The following is a 17472-nucleotide window of genomic DNA, read 5'->3' as shown; positions in this document are numbered from 1 at the left end:
CTGATAGGAACAAATTGAGGAGAGAATGGGAAAGGCAGAATTATAGGTAGCAAGTAGAGTAAACTTTTCTGTGGATTTTGTTGAAAATGGAAACAGAAAAACAGGGTAGTAGGTAGAGAGAGAAAATCAGGGTCCCATTTGTTTATGTGGTCTATGTTTAAGGAGAAATTGATGCAAGAGAGGAGATAGTGGCTTACTTATAGGAGCAAATTCCGTAAGTAGATAAGAAAAGATGGAATCCAGTGCATAAGAATCACCACAAAGCCTATCACCCTCCCCAATAAAATTTTCAAACAGGCTACCAAGTTACCATGCTTCCCACTGTTAAAAACATTCCTTTGGGCTAAGGCACCTCCAGAAGACCTGTGTTTAAATGCAGTCTTTTTATTAGGAGGCTTAGAAAGCTGCATTTTTATATGGCATTCTTTGAGTTCTTATACATTTCTCTTATTGTTCTTTGACATTATACCATGGCTTACACTGAGAAAGATTATAAGAGAGCTATATGCATACCGCTTTCTACTTCATTAGGTGTTATTGTTTAGAATATTGCCCAGAAAATCACTCCTAAATTCCCCTTCATGAGAACTCATAAAAAATTATCTTATAATTATCTTAAGCCTCAGTATTAGGAAAAATTGTATTCCTTCTGCATAACTAATTTGTTTTAACCGATGTTTTTTTTTTTTTTTATGAATACTAATACTTGACCATGTTTCCCTCTTTTCTCTGGCCATTTAGAACTTCAGGATAAATTTGTGGACCTCATAGTTTATCACAAGAGTTAGGGGAAACTGAAGGTCTTTCTGTCTCTCTCTCCATCTATTTTAGGAAATTACCAAGCTGCTGCCTTTCCATAGGATTTTTTTGGATCGACTAGAAGAGAATGAAGCCATAGACCAGGACCTGCAGGCTTATATCCTGCACCGGATACACAGCAGCTCAGAGATCCAGAATAACATTTCACTTAATGGCAAAATGGACAACACAACATTTGGCAAACTCAGTTCTCATCTCAAGACCCTCAGTCAAGGGTCCTATCTATACCTGAAACTCACATTTGACCTCATAGAAAAAGGCTATCTAGTGTTAAAGAGCTCTAGCTACAAAGTAGTTCCTGTTTCGCTCTCTGAGGTTTATTTACTCCAGTGCAATATGAAGTTCCCAACCCAATCTTCCTTTGACCGGGTGATGCCTCTCCTGAATGTGGCAGTGGCCTCTCTCCACCCACTGACTGATGAACATATCTTCCAGGCCATCAATGCTGGTAGCATTGAAGGCACACTAGAATGGGAGGATTTTCAGCAGAGAATGGAAAACCTCTCCATGTTTCTAATCAAGCGCAGAGACATGACTCGTATGTTTGTACACCCTTCTTTTCGAGAATGGCTTATCTGGAGAGAAGAAGGAGAGAAAACCAAATTTCTCTGTGACCCCAGGTAAGCCATAGATACGTACTAAGTAATTCTGAGCCTATTTTGTATTTATGCATGGATATTGAAAGCAATGAGATGTGTTCTTTATTGAACACTTCACATAGAGGAAACACCATCTCTGTTTCTTCTCAAGGCAAGGCTATAGTGAACTTAAATAATTTATTTCCTCACAATGTTATTTCCTTCAGACTCTAAATCTGCAGAGATATTTAGAATGCTGCCCTGCATTCCTATATTCTCCTAAATAATTTTCTCTGATCCCATTAGGGATCACAGGCTATAACAAGCTATTTAACAACTTCTCAGTGTTCTCCAGATACAAAGGAAAAATTGAGATAGTGTTTATCTCTTTGACTCATTTAAAATCACTTAAAATTGAGGTTGCCCTTTTAAAAGCCATATCACTGTAAGGTCACCAATGAATAACCCTGTTAAAGCCCAGCTGATGCTGCAATCTACATAGGAAAATAGAATTTTAAGCCTCATAGCTGAAAAATACTTAAAGAGATCAGCTGGTCTAGCCCTGTCTGCCTTTCGACAAATAAGGTGTCATTATCCCCATTTTATTATAAAGTCAATAAGATGTTGAATCATTTACCCAAGGTCATAAGTGAATAGACAGAGGAAGGGAGAAGGACTGGAATAAGGATAGCAAATATATATACCACCACTCCCCCACCCTACACCTGTGGCAGACATCACTAGTTTACCTCAGTACTCTCCTAATGACCTTGGCCCTGACTTGACAAGGCCTTTCTCAACTCAGAAAACTAGACTAGATATGAAACTATTTCTCATTCTCTTGGGTGGAACCTAGTTTTCTGGCATCTTAGCAAGGTATGTGCTTTGTACTCCTCCACACTACCCTTTTGAAAGAATTACACCTTTAGTAAATTTGGTGTTTTCAGAACTAAGCAGGTTCCTGGATTCCTGGAAACAAAGAAAACGCCAGAAACATAGCTCACAAATGCAGAGCTTATTCTGGCTCAAAAAGAAGATAGGCCAAGTTTGACTGTGCCTTGTTCTGTGACTCATCAGAGAGACTAAACATCTCTGACCATGCTGTGGCTTTTTTCGCTTGTGGCCATGTTCTTCACCAGGCTTTATTAGAGACAACTGTGCTTATGGACGTGCTGCTCAGCTTACTTCATGCTGATTCATCAGAAAATCCGTTCCAGATTCTCGTGAAGATATTAAGCCAGGCAGTAGATTCTGTGACATTTTCCCTGAGAGGGTAACTTTTTAAAGAAACATGCCGTAGTGGAAAGAATATGAATTTTTGAGTCAGATTACCTATATATTAGGTCCTACTTCTTTTAGGAGCGGGATGTGACGTTTGGAAAGTTACATAATGTTTCCAAGACTTAGTTTTCTTATCTACATAAGGGGATAGTAATGCCTTCTTCTAGAGTTGTTGAAAGTTAAGTGGGGCCGTATAGTATAATGCCTAGAATAGTACAGACCACATAGGAAAGGTTCAGGGAACATTCTTTTTCTTCCTCTCACTTTGCAGAAGTAGACCTCTCAGGTATACCTTAACTGAATCCTGTGACTAATTGGGCAGGCAGCAGCATTTTTTTTCTGTTAGCATTTTGGGGGCACAAGATCAAAACAAAAATGAGTCAGCGTCTCTTACATGAATTGTATGATGTTTCCAAGAGGATTTTATTATAAATCCCACTAGTACTGCACCATTGCTTAAATACATAGAGTTGGCAACTATATATTTAAGAAATAGAGACCAGTGTAGATTGCCTAATAAACGCTTTGAAATCCGTATCCAGAGAAACTTTGCTAACTGACCTGCTTTCCCATTCTGGGACATCTCAAAGGATTCCAGACAGCCAGACTACCACTGAATTAAGTGTCCAGCAGATGAAACCTTCAGGAGCTCTCAAAGGAGAAAATGTTATTTATGAAGCCATGTCTTAGCTCTATAGGCTTACCTTCTCAACATTGTTTATTAACTAGAAGCCTTGCTGCAACAGACTGATGCACTGGAACAAGAAGAGCAAACACTTCTAACTTCAAATACTGTATAGTCTGTTCATGTGATTGAATAACACTCACGGCTGCTGAGGAATCACCATATGACACTTCATGGCAGAGAGTAAAATTGTAATAGGACCAGGGGTTACCAAAAAAGGTACCTTAGGTTTTTTTTTAAGTTGGAATTAAGCCTCCTATCCAGTACTGTCTGGCCCCAACCTGGTTACTAAAGAGTTGATCTCAGAGCTTGAGCCTCTCTGGGTCAATGAGATGGAAATTTACTAAGAATTTAATGCTATCGGCAAAGCACAAGCTGGCCTTTCAAAGAAGCTGGCTACAGTGCTTTCCATTTCAGGTGAGTCTGATTAGCAGGACTCTCCAGTCAGGGTTTGTCTTTGTGGCCTTCAGCCTCTACTTCCTGCACATTGTTTCCCCCTCTGTTGTCCACTTTCTCTCCAGCTTCTTTTCAGAGCATCTACTATATTTCAGTAAACCATGACCAACTTTGTGCCTCTGAAATCATACCAGGTAGGCCAGTGCCTGACGTGGATGCCTCTGTGTAAGGAGAGCTCTGTTCAAAGAAGCAACAGAATATCCTTCTATCTTCTAGTCCATTTTCCAGGGTTTTCAGCACTCACTTGTTTACTCTGAACTTACCTTATTAGGAAATAGACACAGATGAGAATATTCTACTGAAGCCAAAACATAGTTGATCTTTGTCAGAAATAGGCCACCCAGGGAAATAGCTTCTACCTAAACTGAAAAGAGTCAGTAATCTAAGGATGGTGCTGGAAAGAGGAAATAGCAGCCCCAAAAGTCAGTGCTGCAGCTGAGGTTGAGTTTTCTTGATTTTAAATATCAGGCCGCCTGTTGTTCCAGAATCAATCAGGGCAGAGAATTGACATGCAGGAGAGAATGACCTAATGTTGCATAGACATATAATTGTCACAGAAGGAATGAATTGTAGATAATGTCTTTTCTTGGCTTAGTAACAGGGTGAGATATTGTGTGCCTGTGTGCGATTATCAAACTGTAAGGGAAGTACCACTTGAGAATCTTTTATCACATCAAAACTTCTAGAATTCTGAATTTGCAGTCTAGGTAAAATTTTGCCTCTTGAAGCATACATGAACCTTAGCCATCATCATTTTATTCTGCTTATTTCCCACTATCCATCACTGTCGTACTTCTTGCCTCTGAAATTAACCTGTACTGTGTTTTATTTCTTTGTGCACTGAGATATCAGATTAAGTCACTAATCCAATAAACTAATCTCTGCTATTATGCTAATGGTGGGTAGAAAACCCATTCCAGACAACTTGTGCATTTTAAGTGAGGGATTTGAGAGAAAAAGTCCCAGCCCTTGTTATCTAATCTGTTAGTGACTTCAGTAGTGGAAATTTGAGGTTGATAAGAGTAGACAGTTGGGGGCACAAGCCTTGTGGTGCTGTCCAATTGCTGCTTAATATTTCTACATAGCTTTACGTTAGCCCTGAATGAATCCTCTCTCTTTTTCCTCTGTTTCTTTTCCTCAGTATCTTTGTGTTCATGGTGTCTAGCCTCCTCATTCCCAGTAACAGCTCTCAGATCAACATTTTTATTGTGTCTGTATGTATACATATTGTTGTTGTTGTTAGGTGCCGTCGAGTCGGTTCCGACTCATAGCGACCAGATGCACAACAGAATGAAACACTGCCTGGTCCTGAGCCATCCTTAAAATCGTTGTTATGCTTGAGCTCATTGTTGCAGCCACCGTGTCAGTCTACCTCCTTGAGGGTCTTCCTCTTTTCCCCTGACCCTGTACTCTGCCAAGCATGATGTCCTCCTCCAGGGACTGATCCCTCCTGACAACATGTCCAAACTGTGTAAGACGCAGTCTCGCCATCCTTGTCTCTAAGGAGCATTCCGGTTGTACTTCTTCTAAGACAGATTTGTTCGCTCTTTTGGCAGTCCACGGTATATTCAGTATTCTTTGCCAATACCACAATTCAAAGGCGTCAACTCTTCTTCGGTCTTTCTTATTCATTGTCCAGCTTTCACATGCATATGATGCGATTGAAAATACCATGGCTTGGGTCAGGCGCACCTTAGTCCTCACGGTGACATCTTTGCTCTTCAACACTTTAAAGAGGTCCTTTGCAGCAGATATACCCAATGTAATGCATCTTTTGATTTCTTGACTGCTGCTTCCATGGCTGCTGATTGTGGATCTAAGTAAAATGAAATCCTTGACAACTTCAGTCTTTTCTCCGTTTGTCATGATGTTGCTCATTGGTCCAGTTGTGAGGATTTTTGTTTCCTTTATATTGAGGTGCAATCCATACTGAAGGCTGTGGCCTTTGATCTTCATTAGTAAGTGCTTCAAGTCCTCTTCACTTTCAGCAAGCAAGGTGGTGTCATCTGCATAAGGCAGGTTGTTGATGAGTCTTTCTTCAATCCTGATGCCCCGTTCTTCTTCATATAGTCCAGCTTCTCGTATTATTTGCTCAGCATGCAGATTGAATAGGTATGGTGAAAGAATACAACCCTGACGCACATCTTTCCTGACTTTAAACCAATCAGTATCCCCTTGTTCTGCCCGAGCAACTGCCTCTTGATCTATGTAAAGGTTCCTCATGAGCACAATTAAGTGTTCTGGAATTCCCACTCTGCAATGCTATCCATAATTTGTTATGATCCACACAGTCGAATGCCTTTGCATAGTCAATAAAATACAGGTAAACATCCTTCTGGTATTCTCTGCTTTCAGCCAGGATCCATCTGACATCAGCAATGATATCCCTGGTTCCATGCCTTCTTCTGAAACCAGCCTGAATTTCTGGCAGTTCCCTGTCAATATACTGCTGCAGCCGTTTTTGAATGATCTTCAGCAAAATTTTGCTTGTGGGTGATATTGATGATATTGTTCTATAATTTCCACATTCGGTTGGATCACCTTTCTTTGGAATAGGCATAAATATGGATCTCTTCCAGTCCGTTGGCCAGGAAGCTGTCTTCCATATTTCTTGGCATAGACAAGTGAGCACCTCCAGCGCTGCATCTGTTTGTTGAAACATCTCGGTTGATATTCCGTCAATTCCTGGAGCCTTGTTTTTCACCAATGCCTTCAGAGCAGCTTGGACTTCTTCCTTCAGTACCATCGGTTCCTGTTCATATGCTACCTCTTGATGGTTGAACATCGACTAATTCTTTTTGGTATAATGTGTATTCCTTCCATCTTCTTTTGATGCTTCCTGTGCCATTTAATATTTTCCCCATAGAATCCTTCACTACAGCAACTCAGGGCTTGAATTTTTTCTTCAGTTCTTTCAGCTTGAGAAATGCCGAGCATATTCTTCCCTTTTGGTTTTCCATCTCCAGCTCTTTGCACGTGTCATTATAATACTTTACTTTGTCTTCTTGAGATGCCCTTTTAAACCTTCTGTTCAGTTCTTTTACTTCATCAATTCTTCCCTTTGCTTTAGCTGCCTGACGTTCAAGAGCAAGTTTCAGAGTCTCCTGTGACATCCATCTTGGTCTTTTCTTTCTTCCCTGTCTTTTCAGTGACCTCTTGCTTTTCTCATGTATGATGTCCTTGATATCATTCTACAATTCATCTGGTCTTCGGTCACTAGCATTCAATGTGTCAAATCTATCCTTCAGATGGTCTCTAAATTCAGGTTGGATGTACTCAAGGTCATATTTTGGCTCTCGTGGACTTGCTCTGATTTTCTTCAGTTTCAGCTTAAACTTGCATAGGAGCAATTGATGGTCTGTTCTACAGTCAGCCCCTGGCCTTGTTCTGACTGATGATAGTGAGCTTTTCCATTGTCTCTTTCCACACATGTAGTCAGTTTGATTTCTTTGTGTTCCATCTGGCGAGATCCATGTGTATAGTCGCCGTTTATGTTGGTGAAAGTAGGTATTTGCAATGAAGAAGTCGTTGGTCTTAACAAAATTCTATCATTCGATCTCTGGCATTGTTTCTATCACCAAGGCCATATTTTCTAACTACTGATCCTTCTTCTTTGTTTCCAACTTTTGCATTCCAATCACCAGTAATTATCAATGCATCTTGATTGCATGTTCGATCAATTTCAGACTGCAGCAGCTGATAAAAATCTTCTGTTTCTTCATCTTTGGCCCTAGTGGTTGGTGCATAAATTTGAATAATAGTCATATTAACTGGTCTTCCTTGTAGGCATATGGATATTATTCTATCATTGACAGCGTTGTACTTCAGGATAGATCTTGAAACAATGAATGCAGCACCATTCCTCTTCAAGTTGTCATTCCCAGCAGAGTAGACTATATGATTGTCCGATTCAAAATGGCCAATACCAGTCCATTTCAGCTCCCTAATGCCTAGAATATCGATGTTTATGCGTTCCATTTCATTTTTGGCGATTTCCAATTTTCCTAGATTCATACTTCATACATTCCAGGTTCCAATTATTAATGGATGTTTACAGCTGTGTCTTCTCATTTTGAGTCGTGCCACATCAGCGAATGAAGGTCCCGAAAGCTTTACTCCATCCACGTCGTTAAGGTCGACTCTACTTTGAGGAGGCAGCTCTTCCCCAGTCAGCTTTTGAGTGCCTTCCAACCTGGGGGGCTCATCTTCCAGCACTATATCAGACAATGTTTTGCTGCTATTCATAAGGTTTTCACTGGCTAATGCTTTTCAGAAGTAGACTGCTGGGTCCTTCTTCCTAGTCTGTCTTAGTCTGGAAGCTCAGCTGAAACCTATCTTCCATGGGTGACCCTGCTGGTAGCTGAATACTGGTAGCATAGCTTCCAGCATCACAGCAACATGCAAGCCCCCACAGTATGAAAAACTGACAGACACGTGGGGGATGTATACATATATATATATATATATATATATATTTTATACATATACATATATGTGTGTGTGTGTGTGTGTGTGTGTGTCTGAGTGTGTGTAAGGTTTTGATATGGAGATCAGAACAAAGTTCAGCTGCCTTATTCACTGTTTGAATAAAACACAGAAGGCTTCTGGTGAACTTTATTTAATGAGTATTTAAACTGATACAACCTAATTAACTTGTGATTTGGAAGCCTGATTTGGTTTGACCTGATTTCTTCAAGATCAAACTCAGAATTTTATGGCCAGTGGGGAATGGGAAAGGCTACACAAATCCTGCCTATATGGGAATAGTTGAATACTTAGTTGACTCTTTGTGACCAGAGTCGATTGCTATTAACAAATGATTTGTTGAGGTCTTTCCAATTTTTTTTGATTGTGTTATCAGTGAATTATACATTGGAAACCTGATGCTCCAAAATTTCTAAAGCAGAATATCAAAGAAGAGGCAGTTTGTCTAAGGAAAGGAAGGGACCATCCCTTCTATAAATGAAAATTAACTCTGTGCTAGGGACCTATACACTTTGCCTTCTTGTAGAATTCATGGCTCTGAGATGACCACAAAATGGTGAGTTACAGGATTGTGGTGATTTTGTTTGTTTTATTAAATCCAAGCATGAGCCTCCAAGCAGGATGACATTTAAGGACAAACTTGAGGTCACTGCTCCTGACAGCCGTTGTAGGCTCCCACAACAAACTCTTAAATTGGGGCATGGGTTCTGCTGTCTGAAAGCATTAGGAAAGAATTCAAAGCAGTGAAGCACAGGAAGGAAGAAAGGGGCTCCTGGAACTAAGTCAGCCCTTAGAAGGTTTGGAAGAGTTAAAGTGGAGGGAAATGTACTGAACATATTTTACTAGCACTTGACCACTTATAGATAATCGTGTTGTTGTGTTGTTGATTGCCATCAAGTCAGTGCCAACTCATGGCAAACCCATGTGTGCAGAGTAGAATTGCTCCTTAGGGTTTTCAGGGCGCTGACCTTTCAGAAGCAGATCGCCAGGCCTGTCTTCTGAGGAGCCCTCTGGGTGGGTTCCAGCCGCCAGCCTTTCAGCTAGTAGTCGAGTGTTTAACCATTTGCACCACCCAGGGACTCTTAACCTTCCTAGAAATATTACCTCCCTAATCTCTGTTCAGAGCCCTAGTGGCACAGTGGTTAAGCATTCAGCTGCTAACCAAAAGGTCTGCAGCTGGAATCTACCAGCCGCTCCTTGGAAACTCTATGAGGCAGTTCTACTCTGTCCTATAGGGTTGCTAGGAGTCTCAATCAACTAGATGGAAATGGATTTGGGTTTTTTTTGGAATCTCTCTTCAGAGACCTGGTGGTGCAGTAGTTAAGAGCTCAACTGCTAGCCCAAAGGTCTGCCGTCAAATCTGCCAGCTGCTCCTTGGAAACCCTACAGGGCAGTTCTCCTCTGTCCTATAGGGTCACTCTGAGTCGGAATCGACTCAGTGGCAATGGGTTTGGGTTTTTTTTTTTTTTTTTAATCTCTGTTCAGGAGCCCTGGTGGCACAGTGATTAAAGTACTTGGCTGCTAACCAGGAAGTCGGTGGTTCAAACCCACTAGCTGCTTCATGGAAGAAAGATTTGGCAGTCTGCTTTCATAAAGATGACAGCCTTAGAAACCCTATGGGGCAGTTCTGCTCTGTCCTATAGGGTCACTATGAGTTGGAATTGTCTCACCTGTGGCAGATTTGGTTTTTGGTTAATCTCAATTCGGAATCATCTGGATGACAAATAACAACAGAAACAGTCTTTGCTTAGCATCTAGATCTGCTTCACTTCTAATTCTTTTCTGTAACTAAGGAGAAGTCAACCCTCTGACATCATGATTTGAATGTATGACTTCCAGGGAGAGAGTTCATTGATATGTAACATTAATGGCTATTTGTCTTATTTGCCAATGAATATTTTTTTCTTATTTGATCCAGTTTCTAATCCTCTGTTGCCATTAAAAATCATTTGAAACTTAAATTTTAAGTATTAGCCTAGTAACCCAAGTCATGGTTTTGTTGTATGATACAAGGGTGAAATTACATGAAGTCTAATGTGGATTTTAGAACTTGTACATGAATGTCCTCCAACTTTACAAATTTGTTTTCTCTCAGCATAAATCACAGAACCCACACCTGTTAGTCAAATAGACAAATTGTTCCCATCGTTAAAGCTCTCATACCATCAGAAGATGAGCAGAAATTTTTTTTTTCCTTTTCCAAATCAAAAATGAAGTTTGGAAAAGTATGGTAATTATCATTCTTCCCCTACTTATTCTTACTGACATAAAAAAATTTGCTAGGTCAATAAATACACAGAGTAATAGTTCTGTTTATAAGGAGCCTTGGTGGTGCAATGGTTAAGCACTCAGCTGTTAACTGAAAAGCTGGCATTTCGAACCCACCAGGCACTCCAAGGGAGAAAGATGTGGCAGTCCGCTTCTGTAAAGATTACAGCCTTGGAAACCCGGTGGGGCAGTTTGTACTGTAGCGTCACTCTGAGTCAGAATCGACTCGACGGCAGCAGGTTTTGCTTTTAGTTCTGCTTCAGATAAGGTGGGGAGAAGGCATCATTTCATGACTTGGCATGCATGCAGAAGAATCATACAAACACAGAAAGGGCTTATCCTTTCCTATATTGCTTGTTTTTGCTACAGTAAGCTAATGTTCCTTCATAAGTATAAATATGTACGTAACTTTTTTTTAAGGTGAAGGTTGCTGAGAATATACTGGTTAAAACAACTTCACCTAAAAATCTAAAATGGGGAGGAAGTGAGGCAGATGATTAAGGGAATTTTTTTTATGAAAGTGACATAAGAAGTAGAGGCTGTATTGTCCAGTTAATGAAGAGCTGAAGCAACACTGGCTGAATTAAAAGATGAGCATCCCACAGACTTTCCTAGATTGTCAAACCGAGATTAATGACACAGCAACCAGAAGGAGGTATCACCAATTTAGTGGAATGTGACAGCATATTTTCTTTTTTTGTGAGTAGTGCAACTCACTAAGCCATCTCTAGAGACTTTTTTTTTAAAGCAGATAGATCTCCACGTTTTGTAAAATCAACACGAATAGCCTTCTAGCCTCTCAACCGTAAGGACCCATGGCTGTGAGAGTTATCGTCACTGTATCCATCAGCATATCCAATTGGGTCTGCTGCCCAAGTTTTTCTTGTAAAAATCCACTATTTCCATCTCTACTAACCGCACCCTAGGCTCTCATATGGACTGTTATTTAAATTTTAAAAAATTGTCGTAGAGTCGATTCCAAGTCAGGGCAAGCCCACGTGTCAAAATAGAACTGTGCTCCACAGGGTTTTCAGTGGCTGGTTTTTCAGAAGTAGATCACCAACCCTTTCCTCTGAGTCACCTCTGGGTAGACTCCAACCTCCAACCTTTTGGGTAGCAGCCAAGCATGTTGTTCATTTGCACCAACCAGAGACTCTGAACTACCACAATAGTCCCCTAATTGGTCTTTCCACTTGCACAGTCTTATCCTCCTCCAGTACATTCTCCGCCAGCAGCCAGGGTGATCTTTAAAAAAAAAAAAAAAAATCAGACAATGTGGCCACCTGCAACACTGGGCTCAAACATGGCAACGGTTGTGAGGATGACACAGGATTGGGTGATGGTTGGTTCTGTTATACACTGTGAGTTGGAGCTGACTTGATGGCACCTAACAACAGCACCTTCCTTAAAAATCCTTCAATGGCTTCTTTTTGCAATTAGAATAAAATCAAAACCATATTCTTCAAAGCCTTGTATTTATAGAGATCACTTCTGCTGCCTCCCTTAATGGAGGTCATTCATTTTTCCCCTTACCCTGATCATATTGACCGTCTGCAAGTCCATCCCTAGAACTTCCTAAGCTCTTTTCCATCTCTGAGCCTTTGCACTTAACAGTTCCCTCCATCTGGAGCTCATTTTCCCTGGCTCATCATGTGGCAAGATCTCTCTTTTATCCTTTAGATTTCAGTTTAAATGCCGCCTCCTCAGAGAGGCTACTGCTTATCACCTTATCTGTGTAAGTTCTTCTTGGGCTTCCAACCAGTTAGTTCCAGTTCCAACCCCTGCTGCAAATTTGCATTTCCACTCCAGATACACTGAATTAGTATCTACTTTTTAACAAGATCCCACAGGTGATTCTTATGTATAATAAATATTGAGAACCACTGCTCTACAAGTGGTTCTCAGAATTGGTTCCTAACCAGCAGTATTAGCATCGCCTGGGAACTTGTTAGAAATGCAAATTCGTAGCAGGGGTTTGAACTAGACCTAACCGGTTCAAAGCCCTCGTCCCTCCTGGTTTTATCATAGCAACTTTCTTCTTTCCTTTCCAACACTTAACCACAGTCTGTCATTGAATTTATTGTATGTGAATGGGAAACCCTGGTGGTGTAGTGGTTAAGTGCTACGGCTGCAGCCAAAGGATCGGCAGTTCAAATCCGCCAGGCGCTCCTTGGAGACTCTGTGGGGCGGTTCTACTCTGTCCTATAGGGTTGCTATGAGTCGGTATCGACTCAATGGCACTGGGTTTGGTTTTGGTTTTTTGTATGTGAATACTTGCTTATTCCCCTAAGGAATGTGAATGAGTTCAGTACGGACAGTAACCTTTTCTGTCTTGCTCACCTTTGTCTTCATAATGATTAGTAGATTGCCTGGCACACAATAAGCACTTAGTAATGATGAATTAATAAGTGAACAAAGGGATGATAAATTTAAGCTTGTAACTGAAATTAGTCGAGAAACTCTTTACACAGCTTAACAGCATCTTTTGTTCATTTTGTTATCTCCTACCATGCCTCAGAAGACATGCATTTCAGCAAGCATTCAGTGAACATTTATTAAGTAATAATATTCAAGGCTGTGCTAATTACAATAGGGGATACAAATATAAGTAAGATAGATCTGTCTACCAGGACTTACAGGTAGTAGTTTTAACAGAAATTTATAACTAGCTGTAATTCAAAGTAGAATGTTGTACTAGAGATACACACAAAGAGCTGAGGGACACAAGGAGCAAGAGAGAGGTGATAAATCTTCCTATGCCTACTGTTCGTGTTTCAAGCTGTGACAATTCAGTGGAGTCCTTGCTGAGAGCCTAAAGAGTTCATTGTTGGGACAGAGGGAGGTGTCCATTTTCCAAAGGCCAATGATGCATTAAAAGAATAGAAGGACAGTAGGAAGCTGTGAGACAAAGCAGCAAATTTCTATCCATATTCTACATTTACAAAGAAATAATGCTGTCTCACCCATTTCTACAAAGGTGTGACTTGGACATGTACTGCTTATAGTCTACTACTTATAGCCTGCTTCCGTCAGGTTCTTTCGTTTCCACACTGAATATGAAACAGTAGGACAGGGTCACTAGAAATGTATTTTGTACTCAGCTTCCAGGAGAAAGCCATGACAAGCACATCCCAAAGCTGTTACTGGGTCATAAGCTAAAGATAGAGGAAAGAATTTTTGCAAAGACATGTGGCTGTCATTTGCTGAGAATTGATAGCAACAAGCAGATTATAAAGTAGCAACTACCAAAGCTTAACTGTAGGCCAGAATTTTTAAGATGCGAGTCTGTTCTTAACATTTGAGTAATACTCATACTCATTTCATAGTCTTAACAGTGGCAACAGAGGCACCTGCCAATTCAAGTCCAAGTGGAGTAGCAGTTGGAAAGTAGATCTGGGAGTTCTTTGTGTTCTCTTCCTCATACCCATCTGCTTCTCATGTATTCATTCATGAAACATTTATTGAGCTTCTACTGTATACCAAGGATTGTGCTAGGCACTAGAGGAACATAGGACACCCCCTGACATTAAAAGCATTATCCTTCAAGGGAAGTCAGATATACAAGCAACCAACAATAATACCATGGAAACCTAGACAAAAAGGAAATACTTTGCAGAAGAGGTGACATTCAAGTTCAGCCATAAAGGATGATTTGGATTCCATTAAATGCCATAGGAATGGGAGAGCACTTGTAGAGAGAGAAGAAAAGGTAATCACAGTAGCAAAAGCAAGGAAGAATGTGAAGATACGAATGTGCCTTTGGGGAACAGGGAGCAACTATGATTACAGGGTAACATGCATAGTCAGAAAAAGAGAATGACAGACGGTGTTAGTAGGGGAAAAAAAGAAAAACATTGAGTGCCATGTTTGAGACTTTACCATTTATTCCATAGCTACTAGGAAGCCTCTATATCTTTGTGAGCAGGAGGAGACAATGACTGGATAATTCTGATGATGTGAAAGACAACTCTGGGAAGTAGTGTATGAAAGATGGGTTGAAGAAAAGGAGATACTGCAGGTTGGAATAGTAGTTATGAGGTATATAGCAATAGTCCAGTTGAGAAATAATACTAACACCTAAAATGTGAGAATAGTGAAAAAGGGTAGATGTGGGAGAGTCATTTTAGAGATATCCAAAAGCCCATGGTCTTTTTTGTGTGTGTGTGTAGAAGGTAAGGGTGAAGGGATTAAGAATTACTCCAGAGTTTATTTTGAATGATGGAGGCTAGTGATACTACTAACCAAAATGTTATTAGGTGCCATTAAGTCGGTTCCGACTCACAGCGACCCTTTGTATAACAGAACAAAACACTGCCCGGTCCTGCGCCATCCTTATGATCATTCCTGTATTTGAGACCACTGTTGCAGCTACTGTGTCAGTCCATCTCGTTGAGGGTCGTCTTCTTTTTCAGTGACCTTCTGCTTACCAAGCATGCTGTCCTTCTCCAGGGACTGGCCCCTCCTAAGTACATGAGGTGAAATCTTGCCATTGTTGCTTCTAAGCAGCATTCTGGCTATACCTCCTCCAAGACAGATTTGTTTGTTCTTCTGGCAGTGCATGGCATGTTCAATGTTCTTTACCAGCACTGTAATTCGAATGCACCAGTTTTTCTTCAGTATTCCTTATGCATTGTCCAGCTTTCACATGCATGTTGAAAATACCATGACTTGGGTCAGGCACACCTTAATCCTCAAGGTGACATCTTTGCTTTTTAACACTTTTTTAGAGCAGATTTGCCCAATGCAGTACGTTGTTTGATTTCTTGACTGCTGCTTCCATGGGTGTTGACAGTGGATCTAAGTAAAATGAAATCCATGACAACTTCAGTATTTTCTCCATTTATCATAATGTTGTTCATTGGTCCAGTTGTGAGAATTTTTATTTCCTGTACGTTGAAGTGTAATCCATACAGAAGGCTGTAGTCTTTGATCTGCATCAGTAAGTGCTTTAAGTCCTCTTCGCTCTTACTAAACAAGCTGTGTCATCTGCATATCACAGGTTGTTAATGAGTCTTCCTCTCCAGTCCTGATGCCACATTCTTCATATAGTCCAGCTTCTCGGGTTATATGATTCTCATTAATATCAGATACCAGTAAAATTTGCTGAAGATAATTCAAAAACTATTGCAGGAGTACATAGACAGGGAACTGCAAGAAATTCAAACCAGATTCAAAAGAGGACATGGAATGAAGGATATCATTGCTGATGTCAGATGGATCTTGGCTAAAAGCAGAGAATACCAGAAAGATGTTTACCTGTGTTTTATTGACTACACAGAGGCATTCAGCTATGTGGATCATAGCAAACTATGACTAACATTTCAAAGAATGGGAATTCCAGAACACTTAATTGTGCTCATTTGGAACCTGTACATAGACCAAGTGCAGTTCTTCAAACAGAACAAGGGGATCCTGTGGAGTAAAATCAGGAAGGGTGTGTGTCAGGGTTGTATCCTTTCACCATACTTATTCACTCTGTATGCTGAGCAAATAATCCAAGAAGCTGTACTAACTAACATAGTATATTCTAAATGTAGGAGGAGTTAGAACATGAGCAAAGGGAGGAGGAAAGACAGGCTTTTGGGGAGAAGATCAATTCTGTTTTAGACATGTTCATAGTGAATTGTCTCCATGGAAAGATGAACAGAATATATTTAGAAATGTGATGTTGAAAAACAGGAAGAAAAAGTAGTTCAAGGCATAAGCTTATAGATTTGGGAGTTATCAGCAAATAACTAACAGTAGAAACCATGGGACTAAATAATTAGATCACCCAAGTTAAGAGTATACAGCAGGAAATTTAGAAGCATGAAGACCGAATAGTTACATTTAAATGCTAGAAGAAAATGATGAGCGTCATGGATTGAATCGTGTCCCCCAAAAATATGTGTAGACTTGGTTAGGCCATGATTCTCAGTATTGTGTGGTTGTCCTCCATTTTGTGACTGTAATTTTATGTTAAAGAGGATTACGGTGGGATCGTAACACCAACCTTACCCAGGTCACATCCCTGATCCAGTGTAAAGGGAGTTTTTCCCTGGGGTGTGACCTGCACCACCTTTTATCTCTCAAGAGATAAAAAGGAAGGTGAAGCAAAAAGGGGGACCTCATAACCACCAAGAAAGCAGCTCCAGGAGCAGAGCGTGTCCTTTGGACCTGAGGTTCCTACGGCGCAGAGGTGCTCCCAGAGCAAGGGAAGACTGATAACGAGGACCTTCCTCCAGAGAGTACAGAGAGAAAGCGTTCCCCTGGAGCTGGCACCCTGAATTTGGACTTCTAGCCTACTAGACTAGGAGAAAATAAATTCTCTTTGTTAAAGCCATCTACTTATGGTATTTGTTAACAGCATCACTAGGTGACTAAGACATTGAGCTAAATAATAATTTTAAAGGGTAGTATTAGAGTTAGAAACAAGAGAAAGTAATGTCAGGGAAGTCAAAAGAGAAGGTAGTTTCAAGGAGGGAACGATCACCATTATCTTGTACTGCAAAAAGGTAAAGATTAGGGGGCCATTTGTGGCTTTTCCCGGAGTGCTCTGTGTATGATGGTTGGCAACAGAAGCCAGATTTCTATAAAGTAAAAATAAATGTGAAATGAAAAGTTGAAGACCACTAACATAGACTACACTTCTCAAAAATTCAGCAGTGAAGGAAAAGAAAGACTTGACCATGTTTATAGACATTGGTGAATGAGCAAATAAAGAGTAAGAGACTTAAGATACAAGACAGAGGAAATAGTCTACCAAAGGATGAAGAGATCTGGAAACCAGGCTACCAGAAGGGCAGTTTAAAATCCCTTCTTATCCAGAGATATAAATTGGTACAGCTACCCACAAGAAACCTTTTTGAACTTTTAGGAACTCATGTATTTTTAGTTCCTACACTGGTTTCTGCTAGACTT

The 17472-nt window shown here is 40.4% G+C and overlaps 1 protein-coding gene across 10 annotated transcripts in view; it reads left to right on the top strand.

Moving 5' to 3' along the window:
• The window catches only part of TANC2 (tetratricopeptide repeat, ankyrin repeat and coiled-coil containing 2), a 375358-nt gene that overhangs the window by 287025 nt on the left and 70861 nt on the right, over positions 1-17472 (top strand). For all 10 annotated transcript variants that reach the window (XM_023553793.2, XM_023553790.2, XM_023553792.2 and 7 more), the window contains one exon: positions 832-1439. In XM_023553793.2, the coding sequence (XP_023409561.1) occupies positions 832-1439 (608 nt within the window). The remainder of the gene's footprint in view (positions 1-831; positions 1440-17472) is intronic.

The sequence above is a fragment of the Loxodonta africana genome, chromosome 18 (genome assembly GCF_030014295.1).
Source record: "Loxodonta africana isolate mLoxAfr1 chromosome 18, mLoxAfr1.hap2, whole genome shotgun sequence".
NCBI lineage: Eukaryota > Metazoa > Chordata > Mammalia > Proboscidea > Elephantidae > Loxodonta > Loxodonta africana.
This window is presented reverse-complemented; position numbering and strand designations above follow the sequence as displayed.